At 44.6% G+C, this 26,646-nt stretch overlaps 1 protein-coding gene and 1 non-coding gene across 2 annotated transcripts in view; one reads left to right on the top strand and one right to left on the bottom strand.

The window, feature by feature from the left end:
* The window catches only part of LOC124553397 (high affinity cGMP-specific 3',5'-cyclic phosphodiesterase 9A), a 223,355-nt gene that overhangs the window by 109,289 nt on the left and 87,420 nt on the right, over nt 1-26,646 (bottom strand). The window contains exons 4-5 of the mRNA XM_047127263.1: nt 24,500-24,627; nt 531-645 (exon numbers count right to left, since the gene is read on the bottom strand). Of these exons, the coding sequence (XP_046983219.1) occupies nt 531-645; nt 24,500-24,627 (243 nt within the window). The remainder of the gene's footprint in view (nt 1-530; nt 646-24,499; nt 24,628-26,646) is intronic.
* Nucleotides 21,832-21,905, top strand: Trnat-ugu. Its single transcript has one exon. It is a non-coding gene; the product is annotated as a tRNA-Thr (tRNA).

The following is a 26,646-nucleotide window of genomic DNA, read 5'->3' as shown; positions in this document are numbered from 1 at the left end:
CCCACGCCCGAGTTCCCGGGTTCGATTCCCGGCGGGGTTAGGGATTTTCTCTGCCTCGTGATGGCTGGGTATTGTGTGCTGTCCTTAGGTTAGTTAGGTTTAAGTAGTTCTAAGTTCTAGGGGACTGATGACCATAGCTGTTAAGTCCCATAGTGCTCAGAGCCATTTGAACCATTTGAGCAATTGATGAAGCGGTGAGTCGTCCCGAAAGGTTGAGTGGCATGCTAAATCTTGCTATGCGTCCTAAAACGCAGATGGGAACAACACTGAGCAAGTTATGAATGAGAGAGAGATGTTCGAAAAACTTCTGTGTCACCTTGCACTGCACTGCTATGGCGAAACAATTCAGTCAGGAAGCCACCTGTTGCCTAGTGGTTAGACTGGCTGGCACCTGATGAAGTGGATCCGACCCGAAAGCTCGAGTGTCATCTTTCATCACATTAGGGCGTCATATGGCGAAGCAGATCAGACACGAAGGTAGCTGCAGGGCACCTAGGGGTTAAATGATTGGCTGGCGGAGCGGCACTCACCAGATCTTGTAGAACTTCTCCCGGACTCGCCGCCTGACGGAGTCGCTCTTTCTGCGGTACTGCAGCCGGCGGCAGGCCTCGGTGGAGAGCGGCGGAGGCAGCTCCTTGTAGAAGCCTAGCAACAGACAGACAGGCACGTGTGATGTCGGCACAGGCTGGCTGCAGGGGGCGTGCAGTGGAGTTAGAGGCACGGAACACTGGGCGTGAGATGTTGACGCGCGACGGAAAGTAGGCCACATTTAGCAAAACGTACAGAGACTCATGTCAAACTAACTTATAAACCACAAACTCATGAAACATACTGGCTCATGAACATGAAAACCTGAATGAGTGTTACTGACAAGGGGAGGCCGTCAATTGTGAAATTCAGATTCGATTCAAACCGCGCATAATAAAACCTCATGGCCAGAGGTGTAATGTGGCAAAGCACCAAGATGCACTTCTCAGCCGTTGTCGAGAAAATCGACAGTTAAAAGAAACCATTGCGGTGAAATACTCTCTACGATTAATAATTTTCTACCGCGTCGTGGCGCAGCGGTAAGCGCTCGGGTTCGTAATCCGAAGGTCGCCGAATCGAATCTCGCGCCATGAAATATTTTTTTTTATTATTAGTTTTTTGTAATTCAAATATATATATATATATATATAAATAAATGAATTCTTTATGCATGTTGATGAAGGCGGATCGCTCTCCAATTTTACCGCCTCCATTTTTCCGTTTGTTCAACAGGGTGTACCAAAGCTCTCCCGTCCGCACTGATTTTCGACGATGTTATAAGTTGCGCTAGGGACCGCATCTACCTTCTTTCGAAGTTAGCACGCAACTACGCTGTTACGCGGCGGCTCGTTTCGGCCCATTCAACATCTGTCCTTCAAGTGTAACGAGCGAGTAACGGAGTTTATATTTCATACCTGCCACAGCAAATTTGTGTTCGTGGGGTCTCTATTCTAATTCGAACGTTTGACTTACGCTATACGTATTCGTTTCGGAATATCGTTTCTACGTCCTCCGTTAACTATACGTGGTTAACATTATGAAGACAATTAATAACATTTGTGAAATACAACTTTGTTTGCGGAAAACATAATGATGTTCGAAGTCGCCATTTTTTCCACGACAGACGACTTTCAGCAACTTATTATATGCATAATTGTTGCAACTGATTGCCGGGAATTATATATATATATATATTTGAATTACAATAAACAAATACTAAAAAAAAATGCTGCATGGCGCGAGATTCGATCCGGCGACCTTCGGATTACGAAGTCGAGCTCTTACCGCTGCGCCACGACGCTGTAGGAAATTATTACTCGTAGAGATTACTTCACCGCAAAGGTTTCTTTTAACTGTCGATTTTCTCGACAACGGCTGAGAAGTGCATCTTGGTGCTTTGCCACATTACACCTCTGGCCATGAGCTTTTATTATGCGCAGTATGAATCGAATCTGAATTTCACAATTGGCGGCCTCCCCTTGTGAGTATGATGTCATATGAGAAATATTATACGAGAAACACCCCAAAACATGACAGAACCACCTGCCCTGAATTACAGCCTCCACACAGAAGCTGATAAACGCTTACTGGGCCACCGCTGCACTAGAGACCATGCATCATTTGAGAAGAGGCGAAGTAAGGAGTCGCAGGACCGCACCACACATGCTCAGTCAGCTGCTGCCCAGTTTCTATGTTGCCTGGCTCACTAACAACGAGCGGCCACTGTGAGCGATGGCCTTTTGCGAGCACCTAACTCCAAATGCCCACGGCATGCAGTTCCCTTCTGCAATGTTCACGCGGAAACAGGTCGAGATGGACCTGCGCTCACTGACAGAAGGTGATTCCTGGCGAGTTCTTCAAACCGCCTGTCGTCGACGCTGATCTCCAGTCCCTGTCAGGCTCTTCTCGCAAGGGAACCTCCCCATCGCACCCCCTTCAGATTTAGTTATAAGTTGGCACAGTGGATAGGCCTTGAAAAACTGAACACAGATCAATTGAGAAAACAGGAAGAAGTTGTGTGGAACTGTGAAAAAATCAGCAAAATATATAAACTGAGTAGTTCAAGGGAACATAGGCAACATTAAGGACGCTGGGAACTCAGGAGCACCGTGGTCTCGTGGTAACGTGAGCAGCTGCGGAACGAAAGGTCCTTGGTTCAAATCGCCCATCGAGTGAAAAGTTTAATTTTTTATTTTCAGTTTACGTGAAAAACTCATATGTTTTCATCACTTTTTTGGGAGTGATTATCACATCCACAAGAAAACCTAAATCGGGCAACGTAGAAGAATCTTTTTACCCATTCGCCAAGCGTACAAGTTAGGTGGGTCGACAATATATTCCTGTCATGTGACGCACATGCCGTCACCAGTGTCGTATAGAACATATCAGATGTGTTTTCCTGTGGAGGAATCGGTTGACCTACGACCTTGCGATCAAATGTTTTCTGTTCCCATTGGAGAGGCACGTCCTTTCGTCTACTAATCGCACGGTTTTGCGATGCGGTCGCAAAACACAGACACTAAACTTATTACAGTGAACAGAGATGTCAATGAACGAACGGACAGATCATAACTATGCAAAAATAAAGAAAGCAAAATTTTCAGTCGAGGGAAGGATTGAACCAAGGTGCTCCCATTCCGCAGCTGCTCACGCTACCACGGGACCACGGCGCTCCTAAACTCACATACTCCAATATGTTGCTTATATCGCCCATACACTACTCAGTTTGTATATTTTGCTTATTTTTTCACAGTTCCACACAACTTCTTCCTGTTTTCTCAATTGATCTGTGTTCAGTTTTTAAGGCCTATCCACTGTGCCAACTTATAACTAAATCTGAGGGGGGGGTGAGATGGGGAGGTTCCCTTGTCAGGACCAATATTCTTGCCCGATATGCCTGTGAGTGGTGCATCATTCCTTGTAGACACACTGCACAGTACGAGATTTTGTCTGCAGCGGAGTGTGCGCTGATATGAAACTTCCTGGCGGGTTAAAACTGTGGGACCTTTGCCTTCCGCGGGCAAGTGCTCTACCATCTGAGCTACCCAAGCACGACTCACGCCCCGTCCTCACAGCTTTACTTCTGCCAGTACCTCGTCTCCTGCCTTCCAAACTTTACAGAAGCTCCCCTGCGAAGGTCTCGAGTTCGAGTCTCAGTCAGTTTTAACCTGCCATGAAGTTTCATATCAGCGCACACTCCGCTGCAGAGTGAAAATCTCATTCTGGAAACATCCCCCAGGCTGTGGCTAAGCCATGTCTCCGGAATATCCTTTCTTTCAGTAGTGCTAGTTCTGCTAGGTTCGCAGGAGAGCTTCTGTAAAGTTTGGAAGGTTGGAGACGAGGTACTGGCAGAAGTAAAGCTGTGAGGACGGGGCGTGAGTCGTGCTTGGGTAGCTCAGTTGGTAGAGCACTTGCCTGGGAAAGGAAAAGGTCCCGAGTTCGAGTCTCGGTCCAGCACAGAGATTTAATCTGCGAGGAAGTTTCACATTCTACATCTACATTTATCCTCCGCAAGCCACCCAACGGTGTGTGGCGGAGGGCACTTTACGTGCCACTGTCATTACCTCCCTTTCCTGTTCCAGTCGTGTATGGTTCGGGGGAAGAACGACTGCCGGAAAGCCTCCGTGCGCGCTCTAATCTCTCTAATTTTACATTCGTGATCTCCTCGGGAGGTATAAGGACAGTGTGTGTCAATACACCTATAAATAGGGCGACTTCATTTACTATAAAGCCACGGGCACGTCCAAACACGTAACCCCCTTTCTGTCATTCTGTCAGGTCTGCACGTTGAACCATCTTACTGCACTGATTCTGAACAACAGGCTCTCATGTACACACTACCTCATTGCCATGACTGCTGTCAGCAGTGGACGGTCACAGGACCATCTGGTATCAGTTTTGTGGTGCCTGCAAAGCTCCAAAGCGACCAGTGCAGTCTTTTAAGTAAGCTCTCTTTCCAAACAAGCTTTGAAAGCCCAACTATACCGACCGACCGCCCTGTCATCCTCAGTCCATAGGCATCACTGGATGTGGATATGGAAGGAAGGGCATGTGGACAGCACACCCCTCTCCTGGCCGGTGTCAGGTTTCGCGACCGGAGCCGCTATTTCTCAGTCAAGTAGCTCCTCAAATGATCTGACAAGGGCTGAGTGCAGCCCGCTTGCCAACGGCACTCGGCAGATCCGGACGATCACTCACCCAAGTGCTAGCCAAGCCCGAAACCGCTTAATTACCATGATCTGACGGGAAACTGTGTTACCATTGTGGCTAGACCGTTACTGATTTTCTACGGGCGAGTCGAATGTTTTGTGCGCTGAGCTAATGTGCATGGCAGTAACGTATTTCATCTGCCTCCTGATCTGTACTGGATTACATGCAAGAAGATGTTCACAGACCTACTAAACTAAGATACATGCCAAAATACTTGCCAAAAGGTTAAGTGCTTTAACATTGATTTTTCTCATAGAAGAACAATATGGCTTTACATGACGTACAGACTCTATTTCCTCTACAAACCAGACAAAAGAAAAGCTTCTACAGCTTTTGCGAATTAACAAAATGTCTTCGCCCGGGTGTTGAGATTTATTACGTGAAATTTTAGCAGAGTATGGCATTTCTCAATATTTTATAACGTCAGTTCTGATTCTATATGCTCAAAGAATACGGGGTGTTCAAAAAGTCTCTCCACAGTGCCGTATGAATGTTAGCCGCGCTTGCCGTATGCCGCAGTGAATATACCGAAACGAAACTCAGTCACATGCAAGTTATTAATTTATTGAATATTCATTTTTACTTACAAATTTTCACATTAAATGTTGAAAGCGTCCACACTGTCGTTGAGTACACAATTCAATTCGTCTAACCATGTTTACAAACAGAAGCTGTAACATTTCTTCCGTAACAGAAGCAGTGAAAGTGGATATTGCAGTTCTCAATTCATCGATGGATTTTGGACGGTTTTTATAGACAGTTGCTTTCGCTGCATCCCAGAAGAAAAAGTCAGGTGGTGTTAGGACAGGCGATCGTGGAGGCCAAAGTCCCTGTGAAATTATGCGATCACCAAAAACATCAGCAAGCAGTGACATTGAAACGCGAGCTGTATGCGCGATGGCACCATCTTGTTGAAAATAAGCTTTCATTATTTCATTCAACACAAGTTCTCCTATGAATGGGCACAGAATATCACTGCAGTATCGTTGTGCGTTTACTGTTTCGTTGCAAAAAAAAAAAAAAAAGGGACCCACAATCCGACGTCTAGAGATTGCAATACAAACTCCTATTTTCACAGAATGAAGTGGTTCCTCATGAATACACGATGGATTTGCAGTACTTCACATACGAGAATTTTGCGAGTTCATGTACTTGGATAAATGAAACCACGCCTTATCAGTGAAAAACGTTTCATTAAGAATATCTCTTCCATTTTGTTGAACGAAATTTTTGAAGCATTGACATTACTGCAGTCTCTTTCCATGATTTTTTCCTTACAGCTGTGTGGGTCGTTCCGACACTAACATCGATTTCCTGGGCGAGTTTTCTTACTGACTTTTTCGGACTCGTGCACATTTATCTGTAATATGGAGCAGTTTATCCTCAGAAAAAACGCTAGGATGACCACTTCTCGGTGCATCTGTCACTGAACCCGATCTTTGAAATTTGTTAATCAAATGTCGCACAGTATCCCGATGTGGGAGTCTTGTCTCCGGGAAAACTGAATTAAATGTTTGACGAACTGAAACTGTGTATTTACCGCCAGCTTTGAACACTTGTTTGACTAGAAACACATGTTCATCAATGGTTAGCATTTTAACACCGACAAAAACGAAACAAGCGAACAATGGAACTAAATTCAAACCCGTTCATCTCAACACGTAACGACATACACCAACGATACTACTGACGCTGGCTGAGATAAACGAAACAGTGGAATGTTGGGAGAGTCCACTTGAAGGGAAGTAACCCAGGCAGGCGGACAATCATACGTCACGCGCCTGTAATGATCATACGGCACTGCGTATAAAGATACATGTCAACTCAACCACAAGTACAGGAATAAGCAGGATCATGTAACCAGTCAGACAAGGGCAGATGATACTACCAATAACTCGCAAAAAGAGAAATGAAATTTCTACCAAATAAGATGGAAAGTGTATAAATCACTCTTTTTTGGAGATATGCTATGTGATCAAAATTATCCGGACACCTGCCTGAAAATGTTTTACAAGTTCGTGGTGCCCTCCATCGGTATTGCTGGAATTCAATATGGTGTTGGCCCACCCCTCGCCTTGATGACAGCTTCCACTCTCGCAGGCATACGTTCAAACAGGTGCTGGAAGATTTCCTGGGGAATGGCAGCCCATTCTTCACGGAGTGTTGCACTAAGGAGAGGTATCCATGTCGGTCGGTGAGGACTGGCACGAAGTCGGCGTTCCAAAACATCCCAAAGGTGTTCTACAGGATTCAGGCCAGTTTATAACAGGGATGTTGATTTTCGTTAAACCACTCCGCCACAGGCCGTGCATTATGAACATGTGCGCGATAGTGTTGAAAGATTCAGTCGCCATCCTCGAATTGCTCTTCAACAGTGGGAAGCAAGAAGGTGCTTAAAACATCAATGTAGGCCTGTGTTCTGATAGTGCCACGCAAAACAAAAAAATGGTTCAAATGGCTGTGAGCACTATGGGACTTAACTTCTGAGGTCATCAGTCCCCTAGAACTTAGAACTACTTAAACCTAACTAACCTAAGGACATCAGACACATCCATGCCCGAGGCAGGATTCGAACCTGCGACTGTAGCGGTCACGCGGTTCCAAACTGAAGCGCTTAGAACCGCACGGCCACACCGGCCGGCCACGCAAAACAACAAGGGGTGCAAACCCCCTTCATGAAAAACACGACCACACCATAACACCACAGCCTCCGAATTTTACTAATGGCACTACACACACTGGCAGATGACGATAACCCAGGCATTCGGCCGGGCGCGGTGGCCGAGCGGTTCTAGGCGCTTCAGTCCGGAATCGCGCGACTGCTACGGTCGCAGGTTCGAATCCTGCCTCGGGCATGGATGTGTGTGATGTCCTTAGGTTAGTTAGGTTTAAGTAGTTCTAAGTTCTAGGCAACTGATGACCTCAGATGTTAAGTCACATAGTCCTCAGAGCCATTTTGAACCCAGGCATTCGCCATACCCACACCCTGCCATCGGATCGCCACATTCTGTACCGTGATTCGTCACTCCATACAACGTTTTCTCACTGTTCAATCGTCCAATGTTTACGCTGCTTACATCAAAAGAGGCGTCGTTTGGGATTGACCAGCATGATGTGTGGCTTATTAGCAGCCAGTCGATGAAATCTAAGTTTCGTCACCTCCCGCCTCACTGTCACAGTACTTGCAGTGGATCCTGATGCAGTTCGAAATACCTGTGCGATGGTCTGGATAGATGTCTGCCTATTACACATTACGACCCTCTTCAATTGTCGGTGGTCTCTGTCAGTCAACAGACGAGGTCGGCCTGTACGCTTTTGTGTTGTACGTGTCCGTTCATTGTTCCACTCCACTATCACATCGGAAGCAGTGGACCTAGGGATGTTTAGGAGTGTGGAAATCTCGCGTACAGACGTATGACACAAGTGACACCCAATCACCTGACCACTTTCGAAGTCCGTGAGTTCCGCGGAGCGCCCCATTCTGCTCTCTCACGATGTCTAATTAGTACTGAGGGCGCTGGTATGAGTACCTGGCAGTACGTGGCAGCACAATGCACCTAATATGAAAAACGTATGTTTTTGGGTGTGTCCGGATACTTTTGATGAGGTGGTGTAGCTACATTATACTGGCGGATACGGAAGACGACCTGTATGGTTAAAAAAAAATGGTTCAGATGGCTCTGAGCACTATGGGACTTAACATCTGTGGTCATCAGTCCCCTAGAACTTAGAACTACTTAAACCTAACTAACCTAAGGACATCACACACATCCATGCCCGAGGCAGGATTCGAACCTGCGACCGACCTGTATGGTCCTTACCGATGTATGTATTCCTTATATATGCTTACATACATATTTAAACAGTATAATGTAAAAATGCGCACAAATAAATGTAAAGGTATGGCCTTTCATTGAAAATCATATTTTAGGGCTAAAATCATTACCGAGAATTTGAACAACGTCGCCTGTGATATCTCTTATGCATGTGATAACCATCTTGAATAGAAACTACTGGGTTGGTGCATAAGTTCTAGCATTTTTCTATATTTTTAATAAACACAACAGATACAACAGAGACTTTAGTCCTGAAAAATATTTTCTCCTTCACTATTTACAACAGTCTGCCAACGCTCGGTTACTTTTCGGTTGCGCGACGTGTTTTTGAGATGAAGAACTGTCGAGCCATATTCAGAGCGCATTTCCATCTGGTAAGGGAGTTCGTCGAAGGTTGTTCGATAGAGACAGGGGAAAAGATGAAAATCTGAGGGCGCAAGTTCAGGTGAATAAAGTGAGCGTGGAACAACTTCCCAACACAACACTTGCATAGTGTTTCTTGTCAGTCTAGCAGAATGCGGTCAGGCGTTGTTAAGTAGCGTCACTCTTGCTGGTCGCTGTTCTTGAGCTGCGTCTGCAACACGTCTCAGTTGCTGACACTAAACGTCAGCAGGGACAGTTACACCTCGGGGAAGCAATTCTTGGTACAACACCATCCCCTATCCCACCAGATGCTCACAAGTCTTTGAATGAAGAGTTGGTGCTATGTTTGGGATCCACCGTTCCATTCTTTTTCCTGTGCTAGCATAAAGACACACTTCTAGTCACCAGTAACGATACGGCATAGGAACGGCCTGTGTTGTTCACGGCCAGCTGACGACGAGCAAGCAGATATTCACATATGGCCACCCGCCGTGTTGTGTGAGTTTGGCTTACAAGGGGAGGCCGCCAATTGTGAAATTCAGATTCGATTCATACTGCACATAATAAAAGCTCATGGCCAGAGGTGTAATGTGGCAAAGCACCAAAATGCACTTCTCAGCCGTTGTCGAGAAAATCGACAGTTAAAAGAAACCGTTGCGGTGAAATACTCTCAACGATTAATGATTTTCTGCAGCGTCATAGCGCAGCTGTAACTGCTGGGGTTCGTAATCCGAAGGTCGCCGGATCGAATCTCGCGCCATATATTTTTTTGTTATTAGTTTTTTGCAATTCAAATATATATATATATATATATATATATATATATATATATATATATATATATATATATAACTATTAATTAATTGCTTATGCATGTTGGTGAAGGCGGATCGGTCTCCAATTGTACCGCCTCCATTTTCCCGTTTGTTTAACAGGGTGTACCAAAGCTCTCCCGTCCGCACTGATTTTCGACGATGTTATAAGTTGCGCTAGGGACCGCATCTACCTTCTTTCGAAGTTAGCACGCAACTACGCTGTTATGCGGCGGCTCGTTTCGGCCCATTCAAGTGTAACGAGCGAGTAACGGAGTTTATATTTCATACCTGCCACAGCAAGTTTGTGTTTGTGGGGTCTCTATTCTAATTCGAACGTTTGACTTACGCTATACGTATTCGTTTCTACGTCTTCCGTCAACTATACGTGGTTAACATTATGAAGACAATTAACAACGTTTGTGAAATACAACTTTGTTTGCGGAAAACATAATGATGTTCGAAGTCGCCAGTTTTTCCACGACAAACGACTTTCAACAACTTATTATATGCATAATGGTTGCAACTGATTGCCGGGAATTATTTAATTATTAAATTACAATTAATTATTAAATTAATTACAATTAATTACAATTAATTATTAAATTACAAAAAACAAATACTAAAAAAAAAGTTACATGGCGCGAGATTCGATCCGGCGCCCTTCGGATTACGAATCCGAGCGCTTACCGCTGCACCACCACGCTGTAGACATTTATCAATCGTAGAGAGTATTTCACCGCAACGGTTCCTTTTAAGTGTCGATTTTCTCGACAACGGCTGAGAAGTGCATCTTGGTGCTTTGCCACATTACACCTCCGGCCATGAGCTTTTATTATGCGCAGTATGAATCGAATCTGAATTTCACAATTGGCGGCCTCCCCTTGTTAGAGCATACATCCGATCTTTCAACTTTCCCCACTGCATACAAACGTTACAAGATTGTGGACAGATCACACTTCATCATATTTGCCGGTTCTCGAGTACACAGACGTGGATAATTGTGGATCAATGCGTTTATACGATCTTCATCGAACCCCAAAGTTCTTCCTGATGACGAAGAGTCACTAATGTCAAGACGATACTCCTTCGAACGAGGAAACCATTTTCTTGCCGTGCTCTGCCTAGTGGCAGTATCCCCGCACATGGAGCAAATGTTTCTGGTTGCATCCGCTGCTGTCCACCCTCTTTTGATCTCAAATAGAAGAATAGGCCGGAAATGTTCCGGTTTATCCACATGGCACTCCATTTTCTGGTGGCCACAGCTGCATTCACTACCTACGCTACTGGCCATTAAAACTGCTACACCACAAACATGACGTGCTACAGACGCGAAATTTAACCGACAGCAAGAAGATGCTGTCATATGCAAATGATTAGCTTTTCAGAGCATTCACACAAGGTTGGCGCCAGTGGCGACACCTACAACGTGCTGACACGAGGAAAGTTTCCAACCGATTTCTCATACAAAAAACGGCTGTTGACCGGCGTTGCTTGGTGAAACGTTGTTGTGATGCCTCGTGTAAGGAGGAGAAATGCGTACCATCACCTTTCCGACTTCGATAAAGGTCGGATTGTAGCCTATCGCGATTGCGATTTATCGTATCGCGACATTGCTGCTCGCGTTGGTCGATATCCAGTGACTGTTAGCAGAATATCGAATCGGTGGGTTCAGGAGGGTAATACGGAACGCCGTGCTGGATCCCAACGGCCTCGTATCACTAGCAGTCGAGATCACAGGCATCTTATCCGCATGGCTGTAACGGATCGTGCAGCCACGTCTCGATCCCTGAGTCAACAGATGGGGACGTTTGCAAGGCAACAACCATCTGCGCGAACAGTTCGACGACGTTTGCAGCAGCATGGACTATCAGCTCGGAGACCGTGGCTGCGGTTACTCTTGACGCTGCATCACAGACACGAGCGCCTGCGATGGTGTACTCGACGACGAACCTGGGTGCACGAATGGCAAAACGACATTTTTTCGGATGAATCCAGGTTCTGTTTACAGCATCACGATGGTCACATCCGTGTTTGGCGACATCGCGGTGAACGTACATTGAAAGTGAGTATTCGTCATCGCCATACTGGCGTATCACCCAGCGTGATGGTATGGGGTGCCATTGGTTACACTTCTCGGTCACCTCTTGTTCGCATTGATGGCACTTTGAACAGTGGACGTTACATTTCAGATGCGTTACGACCCGTGGCTCTACCCTTCATTCGATCCCTGCGAAACCCTACATTTCAGCAAGATAATGCACGACCGCATGTTGCAGGTACTGTACGGGCCTTTTTGGATACAGAAAATGTTCGACTGCTGCCTTGGCCAGCACATTCTCCAGATCTCTCACCAACTGAATATGATGGCCGAGCAACTGGCTCGTCACAATACGCCAGTCACTACTCTTGATGAACTGTGGTATCGTGTTGAAGCTGCATGGGCAGATGTACCTGTACACGCCATCCAAGCTCTGTTTGACTCAATGCCCAGGCGTATCGAAGCCTTTATTACGACCAGAGGTGGTTGTTGTGGGTACTAATTTCTCAGGATCTATGCACTCAAATTGGCCGTGCGGAGGATCGAGTTCTCCCTCGGGCATGGGTGTGTGTGTGTTTGTCCTTAGGATAATTTAGGTTAAGTAGTGTGTAAGCTTAGGGACTGATGACCTTAGCAGTTAATTCCCACAAGATTTCACACACATTTGAACATTTCTTAACACCGAATTTGCGTGAAAATGTAATCACATGTCAGTTCTAGAATAATATATTTGTCCAATGTATACCCGTTTATCATCTGCATTTCTTCTTGGTGTAGCAATTTTAATGGCCAGTAGCGTACAAATGACAAAATGACAGTGTGTAAACTCAAATACCGACAGTGAAATGCAAATAAAAACTGAATATCGATAAATAAACCCATAGCAACTGGAATACCTTGAGGTAAAACAAAAACGCTACGAGCTTATGCACCATCCTAATAGACAGGTACTTGCCTCCAGAATTTCGCAGGAGAGCTTCTGTAAAGTTTGGAAGGTAGGAGACGAGGTACTGGCAGAAGTGAAGCTGTGAGGACGGGGCGTGAGTCGTGCTTGGGTAGCTCAGTTGGTAGAGCACTTGCCCATGAGAGGCAAAGGTCCCGAGTTCGAGTCTCGGTCGGGCACACAGTTTTAATCTGCCAGGAAGTTTCAGGTACTTGCATGTCTTAGGTACGATTATCTCAACGCTTCTCAACTGAACCAGGAAAGAGATTGAATGCTTCAATTCTATATAATGCTATGACTGTACGTTTCCTGCTCTATGGATCTGAAATATGAACTTTAACCACCAAACAATTGAGTAGAACCGATGCTGCAGAAATTAAACTTCTAACGTCTTTAGCGGGATACACATGAGAAGGTCACAAGAGGAACAGATAGAGAACAAAGCAGCTCCATGTTCTAGGAACAGTATGATAGATCAAACAGCGTGGAAACGAAAAAAATATCCCCTCCGTCGTTTTGCTCAGTAATGTCGAGACTAGGTACTTTTAAAAAAACACTGGTTGCGGAAATGAGAGTTTTATCGAATCTAGCTTAATATGTATCACATTTAGGTTAGGTTAATTTAACTCAAAAATTAATGTTTCGCTATTTAGTGCACTTCCTCGGTGTTTCTTGAGAGACAGGATTTTTCTCAGCATTGAATGGTTCTGAGTAATGCAGGGTTCTAAACATTCACGCCAAATACTAAGTGAATTGAAAAAAGAAAATAAAAATTTTGTTTCTGTGTATGCCAGCAGCTTATAAATATTTCACAAATGAAAATATGATCGTTGTAGACTGTACGTTAATGTCCTTTCTTTAATCTCTGCGAGGTTAGCTAATTTTGACATTGTGTCATTTTCAAGCACGTGCGTTACATCAACTTATATACGTCATGCTTTACATTGTCTAAATATCGGATTCATCCTCCACATACATGTGTAAAATGACGCAGTGTCGAAATTAGCTAATCGCACAAATTAAATAAAGAATATTAACACACAACCGACAACGGATCTCGTTTCCATTTATACAACAACAAAACACTGAGGTTCAACTGATAGTTGTTTTTAGACCACAGTCTGCCACATGTGGACACGAAGGAAAATTTGCGACTACAGATCCAAGGGTACAAGAACGGTCGAACGATTGCGAAGAAGATGGTGCTCTGAAATTTATTTTGGTTTCTGAATGTATGTCTACATCTACATCTACATCCATACTCCGCAATCCACAATACGGTGCGTGGCGGAGGGTACCTAGTACCACAACTAGCATCTTCTCTCCCTGTTCCACTCCCAAACAGAACGAGTGAAAAATGACTGCCTATATGCCTCTGTACGAGCCCTAATCTCTCCTATCTTTGTGGTCTTTCCGCGAAATATAAGTTGGCGGCAGTAAAATTGTACTGCAGTCAAATGCTGGTTCTCTAAATTTCCTCAGTACCGATTCACGAAAAGAACGCCTCCTTTCCTCTAGAGACTCCCACCCGAGTTCCTGAAGCATTTCCGTAACACTCACGTGATGATCAGACCTACCAGTAACAAATCTAGCAGCCCGCCTCTGAATTGCTTCTATGTCCTCCCTCAATCCGACCTGATAGGGATCCCAAACGCTCGAGCAGTACTCAAGAATACGTCGTATTAGTGTTTTATAAGCGGTCTCCTTTACAGATGAACCACATCTTCCCAAAATTCTACCAATGAACCGAAGACGACTATCCGTCTTCCCCACAACTGCTATTACATGCTTGTCCCACTTCATATCGCTCTGCAATGCGACGCCCAAATATTTAAGCGACGTGACTGTGTCAAGCGCTACACTACTAATGGAGTATTCAAACATTACGGGATTCTTTTTCCTATTCATCTGCATTAATTTACATTTATCTATATTTAGAGTTAGCTGCCATTCTTTACAGCAATCACAAATCCTGTCCAAGTCATCTTGTATCCTCCTACAGTCACTCAACGACGACACCTTCCCGTACACCACAGTATCATCAGCAAACAGCCGCACATTGCTATCCACCTTATCCAAAAGATCATTTATGTAGATAGAAAACAACAGCGGACCTACGACACTTCGCCGGCCGAAGTGGCCGTGTGGTTCTAGGCGCTGCAGTCTGAAACCGCGAGGCCGCTGTGGTCGCAGGTTCGAATCCTGCCTCGGGCATGGATGTGTGTGATGTCCTTAGGTTAGTTAGGTTTAACTAGTTCTAAGTTCTAGGGGACTAATGATCTCAGAAGTTGAGTCCGACAGTGCTCAGAGCCATTTGAACCATTTTTAGCCTACCACACTTCCCTGGGGGCACTCCAGATGATACCCTCACCTCCGATGAACACTCACCATGGAGGACAACGTACTGGGTTCTATTACTTAAGAAGTTGCGGTTTTTTCCGTCACTGTTATTTCAAATCACTTGAGTAATGCAGGGTTCTAAACATTCACGCCAAATACTAAGTTAATTGAAAAAACAAAATAAAAATTTTGTTCCTCTGTTTCATAATCGTTGTAGAGTGCACGTTAATGTCCATTCTTTAATCTGTGCGAGGTTAGCTAATTTCGACGTTGTGTCATTTTCAACCACATAGGTTACATCAACTTAAATACGTCATCCTTTACATCCACGCAGCATTTCGCGGATGATGCTGTAGTATACAGAGAAGTTGCAGCACTAGAAAACTGCAGCGAAATGCAGGAAGATCTGCAGCGGATAGGCACTTGCTGCAGGGAGTGGCAACTGACCCTTAACATAGACAAACGTAATATATTGCGAATACATAGAAAGAAGGATCCTTTATGGTATGATTATATGATAGCGGAACAAACACTGGTAGCAGTTACTTCTGTAAAATATCTGGCAGTATGCGTACGGAACGATTTGACGTGGAATGACCATATAAAATTAATTGTTGGTAAGGCGGGTGCCAGGTTGAGATTCATTGGGAGAGTCCTTAGAAAATGTAGTCCATCAACAAAGGAGGTGGTTTACAAAACACTAGTTGGAGCTATACTTGAGTATCGCTCATCAGTGTGGGATCCGTACCAGGTCGGGTTGACGGAGGAGATAGAGAAGATCCAAAGAAGAGCGGCGCGTTTCGTCACAGGGCTATATGGTAACCGTGATAGCGTTAGGGAGATGTTTAATAAACTCAAGTGGCAGACTCTGCAAGAGAGGCGCTCTGCATCGCGGTGTAGCTCGCTGTCCAGGTTTCGAGAGGGTGCGTTTCTGGATGAGGTATCGAATATATTGCTTCCCCCTACTTATACCTCCCGAGGAGATCACGAATGTAAAATTAGAGAGATTAGAGCGCGCACGGAGGCTTTCAGACAGTCGTTCTTCCCGCGAACCATACGCGACTGGAACAGGAAAGGGAGGTAATGACAGTGGCACGTAAATTGCCCTCCACCACACACCTTTGGGTGGCTTGCGGAGTATTGATGTAGATATCGGATTCATCTTCCACAAACACGTGTAAAATGACGCAGTGTCGAAATTTGCTAATCGCACAAATTAAATAAAGAGTATTAACATACAACCGACAACGGATCTCGTTTCCATTTATAAAACAACAAAATATTGAGGTTCAACCGACCGTTGTTTTTAGACCACAGTCTGCCATATATGGACCAAAGCCGGACACGAAAATGTGCGACTACAGATCCGAGGGTACAAGAACGATCGAACGGTTGCGAAGAAGATGGTGCGCTCAACTTTAAATTGTTTTCTGAATGTATGTGATGGTAATGATGATGACGATGAGAGGCAGACGTCACTGTGTTCACAGCAGCCAGACCCCAGGGAGGAGTCGTCCCGGTCATCTGCTGGTAGTCCAGCGCGAACCGCCTCGTCCCCTGATTGTCTCCACTCTAGTTGAGTTAATAGGTGGGTCCCTGGGCTTCAGATTACGGCTGCCGGGACGCTGCGCCTGCTGATGTAGCTACACTACAGCCCGGGGTAGTAGTCGGCTGGTCCCTGACAGCCTCGCCACGCCATAGGGACATGCTCTCAGCGATACTGAGATGTGGAGCTACTGAGGAATGTAGGAAGTTAATTGGAGAGATACAGAACTAAATGTAGGTGAGGAAAGGAGTACATGGTAGGCCGTTAGCAGAATGAGGGAAAGGAATTTGGATTTCTACTACCGAGCATTAATATGGGTTGTGGCTTAAGGGGACCACATTGTGGTTCAGGTCGAAAAAAATCGATTTTCGGTTTTCATCATATTTCGATAGATTGAAGTTTTATTTATGTACCTCTGAAAAGGATATTGCTGAAAAAAAATTCTAGCATTTAAAGAGCATTTTCCCATCACGTGTGTTTATGTGCCACGCATTCGGAAATAACTGACCTGCAGATGGAAACGGACTCTAGAAAGAAAAATAGTGAGGCTAAAAAAAGTTTGAACATGTGAAGCTTTATAAAGGGTGCAGGGTGCTGCGGGTTAAAATGGGTGTAAGATAGGGATGTAGTATTTTGGTCCTACTGTACAAACGATAGTCTACGCCGAGGTAGCAATGACAGAAGTAAAAGAAAGGTTCAAGATTGGGATTACAGTTGGGGATGAAACGATATCAGTGATATGATTCGCTGATGACATTGCTACTCTCAGTGAAAATGAAGAAGAACTACAGTACATTTGAGTGGTATCAAGAGTCTGAGTACGCAGCATGGATTGAGAATAAACTGGAAGAAGACAAAGGTAATTAGATGTAGAAGAAATGAGAATAGCGAGAAAATTAACAAAAAATGGTGACCACGGAGGAGGAAAAGAAACCACATTAGAACAGGCAAAGGGGTACTCCTGGCCGAGAGAAGTTCAAATGGTTCAAATGGCTCTGAGCACTATGGGACTTAACATCTGAGATTATCAGTCCCCTAGAACAGAAGTACTTAAATCTAACTAACCTAAGGACATCACACACATCCATGCCCGAAGCAGGATTCGAACCTGCAACCGTAGCAGCCGCGTGGTTCCGGACTGAAGCGCCTAGAACCGCTCGACCACCGCGGCCGGCGCCGAGAGAAGTCCACTGGTACCAAACATAAGCCTTAATTTCTGAGAGTGTACGTTTGGGGCACAGCACTGTATGGTTGTGAATCATGGCCATTGAGAAAGCCGGAAAAGAAGAGAATCGTAGCGTCTGAGATGTGATGCTACAAAAGAATGTTGAAACTTGGGAGGTCTGGTAAGGTAAGGAATGAGGAGGTTCTCAGCAGAATTGGCGAAGAGAGGAACATATGCAGAACCCGACAAAAAGAAGGATTATAGGGAATGTGTTAAGTTACTAGGGAATAACTTCAATAGTACTAGAGGGAGCTGTAGAGAGTAAATACTGTAGAGGAAGACAGAGACTGGGACATTGAGCAGGTAATTGGGAAAGTAGGTTGCAAGTGTGTGTATATATAGACTTGGCGAAGAGAAATTCGAGCACTCGGGCTTCGCAGCGCGACTTCTCACATGCGAGCGATAAAAAAAATGTCTCTCACAAAATTTCGTCCAGCAAGGGCATCCGGCAGAAAAAGAACGTTACAGAGTCACAATCTGGCAACACTTAACGACACGTATGATAACTATCTTTGTCATAAGTTGGTGACCGTGCTGTACAGTTGGTGCAGAGGATGGAGTTTTGGGTTACCATACAGGAGGTCGTGGACTCGATCCTGGGTTATAGCGATTTTTTTTTAATCTCATTCTCATATTTCATACGCCGTTTCTTAGGTCACATGTATCCTACATTTACAGCATTTTGTAACTCTGAACATAACAAATAAGTGGTTAGTCAAATACTAAATAGGCAAACTGGAAATTTGTGATAAGGTTCTATGGGGCCAAACTGCTTAGGTCATCGGTCCCTAGGCAAGAATAATAATTGCTACTGATCTCTGGACCATTGGAGGAGGGTACAAAGAAAACAGGTTTCGCCTCTAGAAGATGTGGTAATTGTGAAATTTCATTACATGATAAGGCCTTCTTTCAAAGCTGACAAATCTTCCATTTCTACGATTATGTAAGTGCAAGTGTTTTCCAGAGGACCCGCTGCAATCGCTGTTGATGATTAAGATGCCAGATACCGTACCACCTGGACTACATTCACCAAACAAAAAACATATACCTCAACCAGGATCAAACCATCGACCTCTTGCATGCTAACCCAAAACTCTATCCACTGCACCAACTGTGCAGCACAAACATTATGCGCTCACAGAGGTAGTTACCACACATGTGGTTACAGTGTTGCCAGCTTGCCACTCTTTAACGTTCTTTCTCTGCCGGATGGACTCGCCAGGCGAAATTTTGTGACAGACATTTTTTTATCGCTGGCCATGTGAGGAGCGAATTTCGCTTCACCCTGTATATATATATAGATAGATAGTTACTGTGAAACAAAGCTCTTCTACTGCAAGTTCTTTGCTTTGCATATGTTGGGGAAGAGTTGTGTTCCAAGGTACCAGAGATGAACAAGTGCTCATAGCCCTTAAGGTATGCGTTTTAGAGCATATGTTTACTGGACTTTTTTTTCTTGTTGTGGACCACACTATCAGTTCGCAAAATATGGAAAGCAAACAACTTGCAGTAGAAGAGATTTGCTTCACAGTATCGAAGATGAAAAATTGCTCGTAGCTCTAAGGTATGCATTTTCGACCCTACGTTTACTGAGACGTACTTTCAACTTTATACTTTACGCCATTAGTTATGATACACCATGTATACGTATATTTGTCAACAGTCATCTGACAGATCACTTGAAGTGGTCTAAGGTGTAACGAGCACAAAAAACAAATTGTAGGAAAAGTAGATGACAGTTTCAGATTATATATATATATATATATATATATATAAAGATGGTATCTGTTCTTTCGGACAGATACCATCGGTGACCATGCAGCTCGTTAGAATGAAATTACAATGAAATGAATACCCTTAGCTGCATACAGGCGTTGATATAAGTCAGCGGGGACAGTTGAAAATGTATGCCCCGATCGGGACTCGAACCCGGGATCTCCTGCTGACACGGCAGACGCTCTATCCATCTGAGCCACCGAGGACAGAGAAGATAGTGCGACTGCAGGGACTTATCTCTGGCACGACTCCCGTGAGACCCACATTCTCAACTTATTGTCCCGCACTATATTCATAGTGCCCCTGCCCATCATACTCAGTACTCGCGGCTTTACCGGCGATTGCCGTAAGTGTTCCGCCACTGAAGATGGTATCTCTTCTTCCGGACACAAACAATATATATATATATATATATATATATATATATATATATATATATATATATATACAGGGTGTTTCAAAAATAACCGGTATGTTTGAAACGGCAATAAAAACTAAACGAGCAGCGATAGAAATACACCGTTTGTTGCAATATGCTTGGGACAACAGTACATTTTCAGGCGGACAAACTTTCGAAATTACAGTAGTTACAATTTTCAACAACAGATGGCGCTGCAAGTGATGTGAACGATATAGAAGACAACGCAGTCTGTGGGTGCGCCATTCTGTACGTCGTCTTTCTGCTGTAAGCGTGTGCTGTTCACAACGTGCAAGTGTGCTGTAGACAACATGGTTTATTCCTTAGAACAGAGGATTTTTCTGGTGTTGGAATTCCACCGCCTGGAACACAGTGTTGTTGCAACAAGACGAAGTTTTCAGCGGAGGTTTAATGTAACCAAAGGACCGAAAAGCGATACAATAAAGGATCTGTTTGAAAAATTTCAACGGACTGGGATCGTGACGGATGAACGTGCTGGAAAGGTAGGGCAACCGCGTACGGCAACCACAGAGGGCAACGCGCAGCTAGTGCAGCTGGTGATCCGACAGCGGCCTCGGGTTTCCGTTCGCCGTGTTGCAGCTGCAGTCCAAATGACGCCAACGTCCACGTATCCTCTCATGCGCCAGAGTTTACACCTCTATCCGTACAAAATTCAAACGCGGCAACCCCTCAGCGCCGCTACCGTTACTGCACGAGAGACATTCGCTAACGATATAGTGCACAGGATTGATGACGGCGATATGCATGTGGGCAGCATTTGGTTTACTGACGAAGCTTATTTTTACCTGGACGTCTTCGTCAATAAACAGAACTGGCGCATATGGGGAACCGAAAAGCCCCATGTTGCAGTCCCATCGTCCCTGCATCCTCAAAAAGTACTGGTCTGGGCCGACATTTCTTCCAAAGGAATCATTGGCCCATTTTTCAGATCCGAAACGATTACTGCATCACGCTATCTGGACATTCTTCGTGAATTTGTGGCGGTACAAACTGCCTTAGACGACACTGCGAACACCTCGTGGTTTATGCAAGATGGTGCCCGGCCACATCGCACGGCCGACGTCTTTAATTTCCTGAATGAATATTTCGATGATCGTGTGATTGCTTTGGGCTATCCGAAACATACAGGAGGCGGCGTGGATTGGCCTCCCTATTCGCCAGACATGAACCCCTGTGACTTCTTTCTGTGTGGACACTTGAAAGACCAGGTGTACCGCCAGAATCCAGAAACAATTGAACAGCTGAAGCAGTACATCTCATCTACATGTGAAGCCATTCCGCCAGACACGTTGTCAAAGGTTTCGGGTAATTTCATTCAGAGACTACGCCATATTATTGCTACGCATGGGGGATATGTGGAAAATATCGTACTATAGAGTTTCCCAGACCGCAGCGCCATCTGTTGTTAAAAATTGTAACTACTGTAATTTCGAAAGTTTGTCTGCCTGAAAATGTACTGTTGTCCCAAGAATATTGCAACTAACGGTGTATTTCTATCGCTGCTCGTTTAGTTTTTATTGCCGTTTCAAAGATACCGGTCATTTTTGAAACACCCTGTATATATAGTAAAGGCTCACTGGCCATTTGACCATCTTCGTCTGTGCGGATGCACAAACAGTGCCCGAACTCTTACGGGAGTCGGCGGTAAAGCCGCGAGTAATGAGTATGATGGGCAGGGGCACTATGAATATAGCGCAGGACAATAAGTTGCGAATGTGGGTCTCACGGGAGGCGTGCCAGAGATAAGTCCCTGCAGTCGCACTATCCTCTCTGTCCTCGATCGCTCAGATGGATAGAGCGTCTGCCGTGTAAGCAGGAGATCCCGGGTTCGAGTCCCGGTCGGGGCATACATTTTCAACAGTCCCCGCTGACTCACATCAACGCCTGTATGCAGCTAAGGGTATACATTTCATTGTAATTTCAGTTTCAGTTTGATTGGGAGAACCTTTAGGAAATGTAATTCATCCGGAAAAGAAGTGTGTTACAAAACGACTGTTCGACCGATTGCTGGATGTTGCCCGTCAGTCTGGGACTCTTTAACAGGTTGGGTTAATAAGAGAGACGGAGAAGATGCAACGAAGAGCGGCGCGTTTCGTGGCGGCATCGTTTAGTCGGCGCAAGAGAGTTACAGAGAAGCTCAACAAACTCCGGTGGCAGAAGCTGCAAGAGAGGCGGTGTGCATCACGAAGGGGTTTAGTGTCGACTTTTCAAGTGCGCGTGTTCCAGGAAGGGTCCGAGAGTTCCTCCAACACAGGTCTCTCAAGATGACCACGACGTGAAAATTGGAGAAATCAGAGATCTGACAGAGGTCTGCCGACAAATATTCCTCCCATGTGCCATTCGTGTATGGCAGATGGTGGAAAGTACAGTGGCGTCACATACGAAAGGTGCCTTTCGCAGCGTACATGTAGATGTAGGGTGGAAGAGATGACGCGGTTTACTTGATTAGAACTAATCCCCAAATTCAACTCTTATGCTTTTTTGTGTTACTGAATGTCTGTGGCCTCTGTGTACAACAGTAATGATTGGGCCTTAATAAAACTGGTTACAATGCGACACGGATAGATCGGCAATAACAGATGATGCACTGGAACCAGGGTACAACCACATTCGTTTCTTTAGCACTACGGTTATAGCAAAGTCCAACCATCACTATCGTGGAATGCGCAGAGTGACCGTACAGACGCAAATACAGAGAAAAGATTCCCAACAGGATTCGTCTGAACTGGACGTAATTTATCGCTGTGGGCAGAAATTTTACAAGAACCTGAGGCGCTGGAGTATAGGGGAGCTGCCCTAGGTTACGAGCCTAGAATTGCTCGCACGGTAGAGTTTGAAAAGATGGTATTGGACCGTATGGCGGGCGATTTAGGGAGATCACGGAAAACCTAATTCAGGATGGCCAAGCGCGGATATGAACCACTGTCCTCACGAATGCGGGTCCAGTGTGCTGACCATTCCCGTAGCCACCTCGATTGGTAAAGGTCTTGGAAGACCCATCGAATGGAGTCGACAGTGTCTGGAAAACAGTGTAAGATGAACTTCAACAACAGTAATACAAGGCTAATGGAATGCTGTCGAATTAAAACAGGCGATGCTGAGAGAATTAGATTAGTAAATGAGACGATAGAAGTAGCAGATGAATTTTGTTATATCGGGAACGAAATACGAGTATATCACTGAAATTGGGACGATTGTGAAATGCAGCCTGTGAAAAAAAATAAATTTAAGTTTTACATGGTGTTTTCTGGAGGAGTAGCGGTGGCCGAGCGGTTCTAGGCGCTTCAGTCCGGAACCGCGCGACTGCTACGGCCGCAGGTTCGAATCCTGCCTCGGGCATGGATGTGTTTGATGCCCTTAGGTTAGTTAGGTTTAAGTAGTTCTAAGTTCTAAGGGACTGATGACCTCAGATGTTAAGTCCCTTAGTGCTCAGAGCCATTTGAACCAATTGAACCTAGAGAGTAGCCTTGCATTGAAGTGATACATGAACGATAAACAGACAAGAAGAGAATAGACGCCTTTGAAATGTGGTGCTATGGAAAAATGCTGAAGATGAGATAGGCAGATAGAGCAATTGATGAGGAGATACTGAACATAATTGGAGAATAAAGGAATTTTTGGTACAACTTGATTAAAAGAACGAAGGATGAGGCATCAAGGGTAGTACTGGAGGGAAGTCTCGTGGTGGGAGTGGGGTGGGAGTAAAAATCGTAGAGGGAGACCAAGCCTCGACTGAAGTGAGCAGGTTCAAGAGGGTGCAGGTATAGTAGGTGTGCAGAGGTGGAGACGCTTGTACGGGTCAGACAGGTGTATGGGGCTGCGTCAGACCAGTAACTTGGCTCAAACACTGTAATACTTTGTATTGGGACCTCTACATCGGATATATGCTGACCTGGCGACAGTCATATTATGTTGTGATCTCTATTGCTTCGAGCTGTGCCGTTGCACACAGGTGAAGAAAGGAGTACAAGAGGCTGAAGTGACAAAGTACCCTCCAGCAGACACTGTTAGCTCGGTTGCTGTATGTAGATGTAGGTGTAGATCTGGAACGCTACCTGAGGATTTCCAAATGAAGTTCTTGTCAGGTATCACTTCAGTTTCTGGATGTCAGTGGGTACATTTTCTTTACATTTCCACCCACCAGAATTTTTTTTGTGAATGAGTATCTTTTAAAGTATACCAGCTGAGACTGTAATATGATGCTGCACGTATGTTTGTCCCTTAGAGCTTATCAGATACCATCCTTTTCAGCTATACAGGCCCAAGAATATGACAGATGCTAGTGTGACATATTTAATAATTGTCATCACTACCACATAACGCAGATGGTTTAATAAAAAATACGCCAAGAAACGGTGTCTGATACAATCAGACCCGCAGTCTTTGCACTTCATCTGGCGCCTTGATGGTTGATCCACGCTCGTTGACCATGGTTACTCACCCATCCAGCTGAGATGCTCCGTCGTCTCCAGCTTGATCCTGAACGCGTCCACCTGCTCCTTGAGGTCCCTCACGGATGGCGGCAGCTCCTCAAAGTCCATCCGGATCTGCCGCTCCAGTCGGGCCACCCTGCAGACATCGAAACAGCGGACCGTCACTACATCACTACACCTTGCACCTCCAATACAACTCTCCGGTGTCATAACCCGTTCTTCGTTTTAAAGACTTGACATACTGGTCAAACTACTTAAGGGGCTCCGGAAAGGCTCAAAATCATGAAAAGTTCAATTTTTACTTTTTTGCGTTTTCTGAATCTCCAGACTATTACCTTTTAATAGATGTATAATTTATTCAATTCCGAAGACTACAACTATTTTTAAACTTTTTTTGAAATGTGTTCTACATGGGCGTGACCCACTGCGGCGCTGTTAAACTGCTGTCAAATGGTGTTATTATTAACGTCCGTGTTCATCAGGTACATTTTAGTGATGTGAGATAAAGTATGTGTTGTGGCTAACCTGTGATGGTTCAATATATATCGCTGGTGTGATTGTCGATTGTTTCATGTTTATTTACTCTGTCGTTATCTCGAAAATATTCGTAATTAATTCTGTTTCTTGAGTCTCTGTTTTGTTGAAGTATAATAATGAGTAAAAGTAAAGTTATTAGAAATCCTCTGAAGGCTTTTAAGAAAAGGAGAAATGTTGGAAAGCCAAAGGTATGTGTTATTACCGTAAACAATAAAGACGATAACCAAGTGAGTGAACCTAACCTCTCAAGTACACCTGCCCATAGCAGTCAAAGTGGGAAAGAAAATAATTCACAGAAGATGCTTGGTTCAATGAGTGAAAACTATGAATGTTTTATGGGCGAATCGGATGTGAATGAAATATTTGATATGTCGGTTCTCAAAGGAATTTTTTCAAACTGTGTAAGATGTATTCATTGTAGTGAAGTTGGTCTGGAACTCTCCATAATAAAGCACGTAGGACTTGCTAGTGAAATACAACTGAAATGTGATAAGTGTTCATACGTGACCACCTTTTGGAACAGTGTTGCAGTAACTGCAACTGAAGAAAATAGTAGCAAAATCTACGAACACAACAACGAGCGATGCTTGCTTTAGACAAGGAATGCCTTCGGGCTGCAGACAGGGCTGTAAAGAGTCTAGAAATACAAGCAAGAGTAAACAGGAGGAGGAACAAGAGGAAGCTGGAGGAGGAGTTTGCAGAGGATGAAGATAATCCATCCTATGGACCTGGAATGCACTAAAAAATTAATCCAATCTTTGTCGCTCGATTCCCAAAACTTTTATTTTCTCATACTAATTACATGTTTTCTAAGGATCTTCCAAACATATTTGTTTCAAACTTTCAGTAAATGTTACACAGTACGTTTGGCATAATTTAACACAGCCTTTTTCCAAAAAACTGTATATTTTTGAATATATAAATAAAAAATTGCAAAAAAATGTTGTGAATTTTCATTACAATTGAAAAAAAATCATCTTTAATAACTGACCTAAAATTTTGTAAAATCCCTGTGTTAAGTTGTAGCCCATATTCCAATAAATAATCTGTAAAAAGTTCAACTTCCTACCTCAAATACTTTGTGAGGAAAGATTTAATTTATAAGCGTTATTTTAACATTGCAAGTATAGGGCGTTCCGGAGCCCCTTAAAGGAATGTAGCTGGGTGACGTCTTCGGCAACCGCTGATATTTTGACAGGTGGAGATACTATCATCCTCAAGCCACAAATGGCTCTAACAACTATGGGACTTAACCTCTGAGGTCATCAGTCCCCTAGACTTAGAACTAATTATACCTAACTAACCTAAGGACATCACACACATCCATGCGCGAGGCAGGATTCGAACCTGCGACGCTAGCAGCCGCGTGGTTCTGGACTGAAGCGTCTAGAATGGTTCAAATGGCTCTGAGCAGTATGGGACAACATCTATGGTCATCAGTCCCCTAGAACTTAGAACTACTTAAACCTAACTAACCTAAGGATATCACACAACACCCAGTCATGACGAGGCAGAGAAAATCCCTGACCCCGCCGAGAATCGAACCCGAGAACCCGGGCGTGGGAAGCGAGAACGCTACCGCACGACCACGAGCTGAGGACGAAGCGTCTAGGGCCGC

The sequence above is a fragment of the Schistocerca americana genome, chromosome 11 (assembly GCF_021461395.2).
Source record: "Schistocerca americana isolate TAMUIC-IGC-003095 chromosome 11, iqSchAmer2.1, whole genome shotgun sequence".
In the NCBI taxonomy this organism is placed as follows: domain Eukaryota; kingdom Metazoa; phylum Arthropoda; class Insecta; order Orthoptera; family Acrididae; genus Schistocerca; species Schistocerca americana.
This window is presented reverse-complemented; position numbering and strand designations above follow the sequence as displayed.